At 38.1% G+C, this 12,012-nt stretch overlaps 1 protein-coding gene across 1 annotated transcript; it reads right to left on the bottom strand.

The window, feature by feature from the left end:
• Positions 1–6,064: 6,064 nt before the first annotated feature.
• LOC131771660 (uncharacterized) lies at positions 6,065–11,590 on the bottom strand. Its single transcript, XM_059087520.2, has 5 exons — positions 11,195–11,590; positions 9,241–9,297; positions 8,784–8,919; positions 7,520–7,653; positions 6,065–7,186 (listed from the first exon to the last, which is right to left on the bottom strand). Exons 1-5 carry the CDS (start codon positions 11,348–11,350, stop codon positions 6,929–6,931), a joined length of 741 nt encoding a protein of 246 aa, XP_058943503.2. The 5' UTR covers positions 11,351–11,590; the 3' UTR covers positions 6,065–6,928.
• Positions 11,591–12,012: the final 422 nt, after the last annotated feature.

The following is a 12,012-nucleotide window of genomic DNA, read 5'->3' as shown; positions in this document are numbered from 1 at the left end:
CCTATGTTTTGAAATTGGTGTATGCCCTTGGCCAGACTTGAGCGCACTATTTCAGTATACTAGTTATAGTTCTCACTAGAGCTGCCCCCGCCCTACAGTACCATTTTCTTTTTTTTTTTTTGAGTTGGGCTTGTTGTTTACAGTTGTGTAGTTATGACCATTTGCGGGAAAAACGTTGATACCTTGCGGCCGTGCAAGCGATCAAATCGAGATTTTTTTTGGTTACGATCAACCGAAAACACCTACATTCTCTCTTCTCCAGTCTTCCTCTATACTAGGACAAATCTCGTGTCAAAAGTCCTCGCGCGCGTGTCTTTTTACTGGCAGCCCATGACCATTTGCGGGAAAAACGTTGATACCTTGCGGCCGTGCAAGCGATCAAATCGAGATTTTTTCTGGTTATGATCTACCGAAAATACCCACATTCCCTCTTCTCGAGTCTTCCTCTATATTACGCGGGGAGTCCTAAGGTGCCTCCTCGGGTTTTTGGCCCTCTGGGGCCAAAAACCCTGCGGGGGCAACTAGTCCGACACCCGTAGTATCACTACACTTGATTCCAAGGATCCAGTACCATCCAGGTATCCCAGTTACCCTGCTCACAGGGTCTAGTCAAGAACACGTGATCACACGAACCGTTATAGGTAATTCTTTAAATCATTTGAGCCCTCCATCACCTTCAATGTGAACAGAAGATGCGTGCTTTTGAGATAAAATTCTTTGGACGACTCCATGGATGGAATGGTAAGATGGCAGAAATGAAAAACCACAATGCACGGAAAAAAATTTCCGGGAGATCAGGAGTCTCCTTGATAGTAAATATCTTGTAAGTATATACGAATCTGAACTGTAGTAAAAATCGCGGTTGATTGCGATTCTATCATCTTTTCTGAGTCATGCTTCACTCAGGGGAATGAAGACTGAAAAAACGCTGGGAAGAGGGAAGAGAGGTAAGAGTAACCTGCGATGGACTAGAATCTCGTCTTGAGTATTCATACTCATAGTCGCATCATGCATCGTTTTCGAGAAGGTTAAAGTTGATGTATGTCGTAGTTTGGAGCCTTTCAAAGATTTGGACTGCCGCTTTGATCCTTCTTCAACAGCTCTGACCAAACGCTCTCAAACGCCCTCCAACAGTACGTGTGTTTCTCGCACTTAAAGCGATAGTGTTTGAGACCGATTATAGCCTATAAGAGGCCTACTGTTGCCTTACACAGCGTTACTATCGTATACTCAATTGTGTTGTAAATCTACTTTCCTCAGTAAAAGGAAATTTACTAATGGCGAGTATTGTATGGTAAATCTACTATCTTGATCACTGAATGAAGGAGAGATGAATTAGAGTAACTAAAGGAGTCACTTGACCAATAAATAACTCTACAATGCACACGGCGACACGCCAGGTAAGCCGGTGTCCTAGCGGATTTGGATCCCCCGGTCCAAATCTGCTAACGGATATGGACCCCCTCCGCGGATTTGGACCCCCCAACAAAACTGAGTGAAAACATCATCCTTATCGTTCTAGTAAACATGGATGATACTTTACGTTCCAGTGCGTACTAAAGTATGTTTTAATTCAGTACATGCGTATCGTTAATGCATACGAACTGGCATCCCGTCGAATGTTTCTTTTGACCAAGGGAAAATGGGCAACAATTTAGTTTAATGTCTGGAGAAAGGTCGTTTCTGAACCTTTTCCGTGATAGCCGAACACCGCTGGATTCAATAAGAGAAAAATTTGTGACACTAACTTATTTTGTCATTGTTCAATGCCCCAGTGTTGGGACGACATGGTACAGTGCGAGTTGTGCGAGGAATGGTTACACATGAGCTGCGAGGGATTTAAGACTGCCCCGGAGGACGAGTGGCTCTGCATTGTCTGCAGATCGCCAGACTCTAGACGTCTTCGTAATTGTTAAGGTGTTATTTCGGATCTCTCATCAGTTAATAATCGTTAAAATTAGAAAATAAGATTGAGTTCGATGTAATAGTTTCCACTTTTGATAAGACGTGGACATTAATGTTGATTTGCATCTGAAATTAAGCTGAGAGTTCCAATAGTTCAGAATAGAAACATTTTTACTTATCATAGGCTTTGCGAACGACTTGTAGTAGGAGTAGTTTCTTCGTTCTTGTTCAGAAACTGTTTAATGTTATTATTTTAGAAAATCAGACTGAGTTATTTTTGTGACAGGACGCAATAGTCTACTATTTTTATGACGTTTCGTGTCAATGTTGATTCGCATCAGAAGAAGCAAAGATTTATTGTAACAATTTCAATGGTTCAAATGCAGTAGTTTGTTCACATCTAATTCTTGCATATACATATATGTATGACTCGCTATAATAAATGCGGTAGAATTGGAACGAAATTGCTGTGTTGTTTTTTTTTTTACCTTTATTGATGTTGTGTTGCGATTGAAAAGAACATAGACAAAAAGCTTGCAAATAGAATTAGTAACTAAATATGATACAAAGGATGCTTAAAAGGAAAGTCTGGTGAGGGGGTCCAAATCTGCGAAGGGGTCCAAATTCGCTGTGACACCGGAAAGCAGAAGGCAGTCGATGGTTAAAAGGTGTTGATAGGCTTGTGCGACTCCTGCCATTCGCTTGTGCTTTTAAATCTTCTGACCTGAAAGCTAAGCTGTTATTAGGATATCTTTTGATGACTTTCGTTCGCGATGTGATAGTAAAGGTTAGTTTTCAGGTGTCATTTCTCCATCTGTGTGTTCTTGGTCTCCTTGAGGATTGTCAAAGCCGGATTAGATTGTGTTACCAAAGGTAATATTTTTATCTGTGTGCGCTATTTTTTTCGTTTTCAGGTATACTGTCTCTCCCGCATAAAATAACTCCAGAGATACGCTTCTCAAAACCTTATTCTCGGTATTCTTTATTCTTTAAGCATATTTGAAACTGTACGTTGAGCGTAACGAATTTGGTCTTAGGAGGCGTAAGGCTTCTCCTTTCGCGAATCCCGCTATCTCGCTGCCACAAGAGATGTTCACTCGACCGCGACAGGATGCAAATGACTCGCTTTTCGTTTTACGACCATGATGCAACGCAATCAGAGTGGGCACACCGCCTGTGTTTAAGTAGTGTACATTACTGCGAGGATCACTTTCATATTCACAATATACACAGTAACACAGTTATCTCGAACCAGATTTCTACGGGTTGTGGTCACAAAATTTTTTTTGACTAGTCAATTACATTGGCGGACCCAGACCTTGACATAGGGGGGGGGGGGGGGGGGAGGGCGTTTTTTGTCGCTTGCCTTGCCGGCTTTTTTTCCTGCTGCGATTTTTTTTTATAACCCAAAATATAGAGGAGGGGGAGGGAGGGGGCCCGGGCCCCTCCCCTAGATCCGCCGCTGAATTCTCGAAACATCGCGGCAAAAGAAGATTTGCCGCCAATGACACTCTTTCATGTTAGGTAAAGGCATTCTCGATTCAGGGGAAGAACCTTTAGTTATTAGTTAGTTGGCATCAACATCAGATTCCCTAGCGAGGTTATTGGGATTCAAATAATCTTTTTTTTCTAGGTTTCCCTCTGGATAATCAGAAGTCGCATGAAGAAAAATATAATTTAGCGAATAGCCATCATGTCGTCATCATCTTGCATGGACCAGCGAAGGTGGAAATAACCCTGTTTCAACATGGTCATCAAGAATCTACAAAGAAAAATTAGTTTGAATTAACACTCCAACAGAACTGACACGCAGCAAAATGTTTAATATCATATGTTATCGAAAGAAACCGGGGCTTGGTTCTCCTTGCCGAGATGTTGGCTTTACAAAGTGTCTCCGAAGAACCGCTGTACATATTTGCTAATACTAATTTGTTTTCAGTTAGCATTTCTCTGCGCATCTTTTTGTCGTAAGCATTCTCGTCTAGATTGTATTTGCTTGCGGTTGGCGTTTCTCGATACATTTGTTTACTGAAGGGTAGCATTCTTTCACTGGAAAACGCGCTTCTGAGGTAACACGATTCACTATTACCGCGGTACCAGTCGTACATAATTGACATTTAATTGACAAACCTCGGCTAAGCCTTCCTCAAGAACTGACATTTCGAGATAGAACTGTACACCAAGATTTTCTTCGGATTGGTGCAATTTCTACACCCCTTCAGTTACACTCGCCAGACGTCAACTTCAGAGAGCGAGAACTATGTACACGACGCTCAAAAAGAGAACAAATGACTAGCAAAAAAAAAACTTACCTCTCTAAGCACTTCCGCTGTAAGTTCGAGATAATTGTAGCTAAAACCCGATTCTTCAATCTTTGATCCGTTAACGAACAAGTGATTATCATAATGAAGTTCCTATTGAAAGAAATGAGGCAAACCAAAGCTGAAATTCGTAGTAGCACTATAAATGCAGGGAAGGGCGTAGCAGTTATGAACAAGCAGCTCGCTTCCCAAAATTAAAATTTAAAAACTAGGAAATGACAGAAAAACGAAAAATAAAACACTTTATTTGTTTAGTGCATCACTTTTTAAAGACATTTAGAGGGGGTTACAGACCAAAACAGCCTAAAAGTTCTTAGTACTAACAGCCTATTAGGACACATATCAATTTACATTGGCCTATATTCTGAAATCTTTCTTAAGATAGTCTATCAGAAAGGTACTAACTTTGATGTCCTAGATTGTTTACGTTTTGTAAATGGTCGGTAGCACACATAGTATCTAACATCAAAAACACTTTATTTGTTTAGTGCATCACTTTTTAAAGACATTTAGAGGGGGTTACAGACCAAAACAGCCTACAAGTTCTTAGTACTAACAGCCTATTAGGACACATATCAATTTATATTGGCCTATATTCTGAAATCTTTCTTAAGATAGTCTATCAGAAAGGTACTAACTTTGATGTCCTAGATTGTTTACGTTTTGTAAATGGTCGGTAGCACACACAGTATCTAACATCCATGGCTTACATGGGTTCTTAATATAATACTTCTTAGAAGTGACTGTCTGTGTTTGATAGATGTCTTCATTGACAGTCAACTGTGCTACTTTTAATTACTCATTCAGTCCTTGCCTGTCAGCTTTTCCATAAATAATTGTAGGTCTAGCAGTGATAAACTTTAATCTAAAAAGTCAAAAAGTAGATCACTTAGTGCCATCAAAACCTTAAAGTTTCCCTTAGTTTTCTCTTTGTGTTCCGTGTTTCAAACTGGTCACCAGCCATAAGTACGAGGTAAAACACAGGGAAACTAAAAGTATATGTATATGAAAGGGGACTGAGGGAATAAATTGAACCACAAAAATCATATTCAAAGCTAGTTTCAATTTTCCATCAATTATTTCATGCCCATCAAGTTTAGCTATTTCTTGTTCCACCATTAGCTTGTATTTTGCAATGTGTGTCCATGGTGATTTCTTGCCGTCTTTATTACTTATGCCCTGTTACAAGAACAGAATACAAGTGAATGAATGGAAGAATGGAGTTCGATCAACTTAATGCTGTGGCTGATCATGGAGATCTGTCTGACTATTATTCTTATGATGAGTTGGAGAATGACAATAAGTTGAGAGACCAAGAAGAGGACCATCAAGAGCTGCTAACATCAATATTTCAAAGGAAATGTTTTCACAAGCAATACAAATTAAACAAAACAGTTGTATTTCATTTTGAAATTAAACCCTAAGGGTTTTCCTTTTCATGTAAGGCAATGTAAATAAGGATAAAATAGACCCCAAGAAGAAAGCTGACCTGGGCAACAAAGTTCCTTTTCAGGCAAATAAATTTCAGAAATTGCTAGTCTGGTGGCTTGTAACACAGCTGAGCAGGTGTCCAACCCTGTTCATTGTATGCTACTAAAACAAAGTATGTGTGTATTCCCAAAATATCAATGTGATAAACCAAACAAAGTAGCTCATCAAAATAAGGTAGGAGGAAAATTTAAATTATATGTTTACCAAAATACCTACAAGAGATTGCATGATTGCGATAACCACTGGTGGCAGCCAGGAAGATATTGAGAGCACAAACATTAACCCCTCTTCAAGAAACCCTTTCACTCCCAAGAACTTACTTATGATTCTCCTCACAAAATGTCTGACATGGGATGACAAAACAATTTATTAAACTTTTATCACCACTGCATCGAGTATTGCAACAAGCTGACTTTGGTATAATATACTAAAATACATGGCATATAGGCTAAATTTAAAACCTAACACAAAAAACCGATACAAAAACTACCTTTGGTAGTATATAACTTAAATCTATAAAATGCTACACCATACAGGCCTACTCTTAACGAAATGAAATATAATTAAGTTATCAGAATACTTTTAAAATGATTGCCGTTTCTTTCTCTAGGTGGTAAAAAATACTGGCAACAATTTAAACTGCACTCATCCTCACTTGTTCAATTCTTAACTAACCTGCATCAAGTACAGTAGCAATTTTCTAAACAAAGAGAACACTCTTCTGAAGAGCAACTCTAGATCCTAAATAAATGCTTAATTTTTATATATGTCATGGACAAAGCTATCAATTGGTCTCCTCTATATAACCTATTATAAAAAAATTATTAACATAAAATGAAACCTATCTGACAGGCTAGTGTCTAAAAGAATGCTTAGAAATTTAATTGCTAAAGGAAGTTTTTCAGCTTTTTTACCAAAAAGCAACTCTGTTAAATACAGTCACATATCACATACATTAATAAACAAAGCCTTCTTTGCTAAATCATAAACAATGGAGAGGAAAATATCCGTCTGCCATAACAAACTGGAATCATTCTTCATAAAAAAATATTTTGAATCAATTTTTCTTTGTGAAAAGATAACAAAGGGCTCTAATTCTTTAGTTTATGACTGCACACTGAGTTAAATGCCAACTATGCACTGAAACTTACAACAAATTTAACCTAGAAAAAAGGAAATATCAAACTAATGTAATAAACTGTGATGACAGTTTACACAACCAAGGGAGCCTTGTCGTGAGTCTGTGCTGTTTCTTCTGTGAACATGGCCTGTCCAGCAGAAGTACCCTGGGGGTAAGCACCCTGAGGGTAAGCACCCTGAGGGTAAGCACCCTGAGGGTAAGCACTCAGAGGGTAACCACCCTGGGGGTAGGCCATTGGAGCCCCTCCGCTAACCTGCATGGATGAATGAGATACCACCACACCAGTGGGGGCCATTGTTGGCTGAGCAATAACCACCATGGGGGGATCCTAAAAGAAGCAAAGATTTGCTCAGTCATTGCGTTACTCGTTGCTGTTTTCAACATTACTGGCAAGCATAAATAACTTACAAACAGAATGCCAGTAATACTAGAATGTTGTCAATAACTCACGCAGTGAGGTATTTAACACGTATCATTACTAGTAGCAGTGGACTACAAAATACAAAGATGTGTGGTTCATTTGCTTGAGAAGGGTTCAGATTCTTTCTTGTCCACCACTCCTCAAAAACTGAACATCTTTCTTAGCAGTTTTTTTCCCCCAAGGAAAAGAACAGATTTAGTGCTTTCAATCCTACAAATCTCTAAATGTCTCTCTACTTACAGGTGGGGCACAGCAAGTTGTAACACAGCCCAAAATTGATCCAGCCAGGGCCAAAGCAGTGGAGATGTAGCAGACAATCATGATCACAATAATCACAGTTCTGACGTTGTTCAGGTAGGAGCAGTCATCCACGGCTGTAAAGAGTGTCATTTTAGAGATAATACCTCTGACAGTGATCAGAGAGGTGGTTCATTGAGTTACAGAGATGACATAAAACTTATAATAATTATTATATAAAAATTACCTTAATTAATTATATTTTTTATTATTGAACTACCATTATCATTATTAGCATTGCCATTCTCCTGTAATTTTGTGGACAAGAGTTATAAAGGATTACATATATACAGTATTTTTGTCTCCCTTTTGCAGTCTGTGTTGGCTAGAAACTTGAAAATTTTGACACCGAGTTACTGAAATGGGTTCTTCACCCCACTTATAAATTCACTCAACCCTTTAATTCCCAGATCAAATTTGTAATTCTCCTTACTGTCAACCATACAATTCTTATAATGTTAGTTTAGAGAACTTAGTATTGGATCAACAAATCTTCCCCTAATTGATTTTTTTCCTTTATTCTCATAACTCATCTAGTTGATATCATATTGATATTATATGGGGAACTTCTGTCCTGGTCACTCATGGGAGTTAAAAGGTTAACTTAAAAAGAATATTTACACAAAGCATTGTGCAACAATGTGTAGCCATGGGGAAGTTTTGCAGGACTCCAAAAAATCCAAAGAGCAAGAAAGAAAAGTGATACTAAAGTAGAGAAAGATGCAAATTGCAACTTTATATGCATTTAATTGTGCAACCAAGTGTCTTCCTCTCAATTATAGCAAACACGTTGATTTTTCAGGATGTTGATCTTGTGACACTCTGCAATAAATCTCAGCAGTCGATCCTGCTGAGAAGTTTTTGAAGAGAAGTGTTTGTAGTTTGAGCAAAAGTGTGATAAAACAAATCACAAAATCCAGATACAAAACTTAATTGCAATTTTGGGAATGATCTTTGTTATATATGGACAGATCACAATACAATTTAATTAATTACCATTTTGAGACACCAGTAGTGCAAATTTTCACCAATATTATAATAAAACTGACATTAACAAAGCACCTCTGATCATATTTTAGCACAGGATGCAGAATTTCAGAAAAGCTAGATTTTGTTTTGAATAACTGGAATGTTAAGAAATATAGGAGAAATGAAAAAATTACACCATTACAAAATAAATGTTATTAAATGGTAGAGTCTAACATACCTCCATAACTGTTGCCATCTGAGCAATCATAAACATCACTTGTAACATTCCACACAGTCAGAGCTATAGTGACAACAATCGACGCTATTGCAGAAATGACTGTGACAATAATGCTGAAGACCAAAAATGCAACCATCTGGAATAAATTACAAAATATAATTTAGATTAATAGCATTCAGTTTTCACTCTCAAATAATCATTTATAACATAAATTTTCATTTATGTCTCAGATTTGCATAACTTTCCCAAATTCCTCTACCTTCCCTCTCATATTTAGATCATTGCGACTATACAAACATGAAAAAGTCTTCAATATGAAAAATGTAAGGAAATATGCCATAATTTTCTGACAATTTTCAGAGTCACCAGATAACAAAAACGTTTCATTCTTTTCTTTCAGAACAACCACAAAAAAAAGCTTTACAAAAACAAAATATTTGCAAAGAGTAACACTTACACAACAATGGTTCTTGGTAACACCTCCACAAATGCCAAAAATTGCACAGAGAAAGAACTATAATATAAAAGTCACTTTTAATACAGCATAAGTAAAAAAAGTTATGAGCATAGCATTGTTCTTAAATACACAGGTGAATAGGTTTTGGAATATCATTTAAGTAATTGTTGCTGTGCCTAAGCATGACACTGGTGGTCCTCAACCTTTAAACAATTGTGCTGTTTTGTCTGTGTTTCCTAATTGTAAAATAATGTCTACAGTATCAAGAATTCCTGATAAAAAAATTAAAATTTAAGGGATGAGAATCAAACTACCCAGAAAAACCTAAGGGAGTTTAACCCTTTCACTATGATCTGCACATCCTGTCACCCTTAACAATGAGTCTTGAAGTCTCCTTTACGAAGCATTTTATTATAATCTCCATTTCTTGCATTTCTTGAAAACTTGTCAAATATCTGGGTTATGTTCTTAGAGGTGAGGAGCTCTGTCTCAGAGTAGTTAGTAATTGAGAGTAACTTAGAGTTATCATTAAGTTATCATTTTTAACACAAAGTCTGTAAATTTTTACTTCCATTTGAAATGACGAAGTTTTTTAAATCACAGAAGTAAATGACTAAAAGAGTACTGCAAGTGTCCCTTTTTCACCACACTCAACTCCTAATGTTGGGCATGTACTAAAACTTGAAACAGCAAAATGAAATGAAACAAGCAAAACAAGCAAAACCACTGAAACAACCAAAATGAAACGATCGAAACAAAACAAACCTTATGACAAATATTGCCAAAATATCATACAGGAAAAAACAGTCAATAATCATATAATAATAATGATGATGATGATAAAATGACTGCCCCTGGGAGTCAGGTATCAACCCTCATATTTGTCTCATTACAATTTAGGTCTACTCCTGGTCTACCTTGCGAGGAAATTCAATTATCTCTCGATTGCCATTAGCTTGGTATAAGGCATCAACAAAACCTTAATTTAAAAATGTAATAAGTGTATTAGAATTAAAATGTCGCGAAATGAGTACGCTTCATGGTTACTGAGTGTAATTGGAGAACCATGTAATTCACAACTCAGAATATGTGATATTTACATAACTTGTTTTTACTCGAACGAAGATGAATCAAATTAAAACTTGACTTTATGAGTCACACTCTAGGAATTGAATCGACCGACTAGGATCCGAGCGCGATCGCACATAAAGTAGATGAATCAACTGTTGTAACACATGTTTTAACACGTAGGCGAACTGACATATGAGACGTAGGCGAATCGACTCTAACCGTGGGCTAACAGACCGTAGGCGAAACGACCCGTAGGCGAAACGACCGTAATTCCTGGTAGTATAGTCTATGGATCATGGGATCACTGCGCGCATTACACATTATTTTATTCTAGTCACGGAACGTTTCATGGAGACTATTTTCACGTCCAATCCCCATGAAACATCATCCTCTTCCTGACATTTAAAACACGTACAGAAAACAATTCGGAGATCAACTGAAAGAAGACTCGATACTTAACACTGACGACGAGGATGAGATCCACAAATTAAAGCACAATGGCGGCAATAAACATGGCTTCAGTCATTTCAACACTTTCTGGTAACCAAAGGAGTGCATGGCAAATGAGCGAGTGCCTACTTCCCCGGAGACATAATAGCTCTAAGCTACGTTGTCTGTCGTAGTCTCTCGGCGCTCCAAAATTGCTTGCCGATGAAGCTTCTTGCGTGAGAAACTTAAGAACTAAATTCTTAAGGAGCGCTCAGCAGTCCGGAAAAAATGTTTAAATTGCAGGTTTAATTTGAAGTTTTGACTGAGGAAATAAATTAATTTACAGGTTTCACTGACATCTAAAACCCTTCCCAGAACATAAATCAATTTCGAAAACCCTCTATCTACACCACAGATTTGCAAGTAAACGAAAACAAAATCTTTCCACACTCACCGGAAACCCAGTCCAATATGGCGTCATGGATGTGTTGACGTGTTGGCTGTTATAACTCGAAAGAACGAAAGAGGGAATGATCAAAGCAACGGAAAACAATAACTGCAGAGTACCAATAGAAATAGCTGCGATAGAATGGCCTCTCGTCATTCCCATCTTCGCGGCTGATTTTCGCTTCTTTTCTTTCTCGAGACAACCGATTGCCGAAAGCAAGATTCGAAGATTGACTTTTTTTCAAGAATACGTGATCTCACGAAAAATGATAGGTTGCAGTCAAATTCCTCAAATCAATAATCTTTATGAGCGGAAGATGCGTGCTTCTGCGGTCAAATTCCTTGGATGATGCAATGGATGGAATGGTAGAATGGGAGAAATGAAAAACCACAATGCACGGAAAAAATTTTTGGATTAATGTCAGTATTTGGGCGACTACCCGCCTACCCCTCCCCTAACTCAACAACTGTCAATTGACAACAATTTGAGGTTAATGTTGGGTTAAGGGAGGGGTAGGTGGGCATTTGCCCAGATACTGATATTGATCCAAATTTTTTAGGGCCTGTTTATATGGAGGTGGGGGACCTCAGGTAGGTAAGGTAACTCGCCTGGCCGTGGTCGAAAAATATAACGCGTTTACATGCATCTTATAACCCCGGGGTGCTGGGGTGAGGTTTCTTGAGGTTGTTGTTGCACTTGCAATTAGGGAGTTTGAGCAGAGGCGTCCCAAGCTCACATCTTGAAAAAGACGAAAGATTAATTCTCAGACACATATGTATTTATTCATGAGAGCGTCACGGGTTGTGTTGCGCGGTGTTTGATTT

The sequence above is a fragment of the Pocillopora verrucosa genome, chromosome 1, assembly GCF_036669915.1.
Source record: "Pocillopora verrucosa isolate sample1 chromosome 1, ASM3666991v2, whole genome shotgun sequence".
In the NCBI taxonomy this organism is placed as follows: domain Eukaryota; kingdom Metazoa; phylum Cnidaria; class Anthozoa; order Scleractinia; family Pocilloporidae; genus Pocillopora; species Pocillopora verrucosa.
The sequence above is the reverse complement of the archived record's forward strand: the minus strand, read 5'-3'. Positions and strand labels throughout refer to the sequence as shown.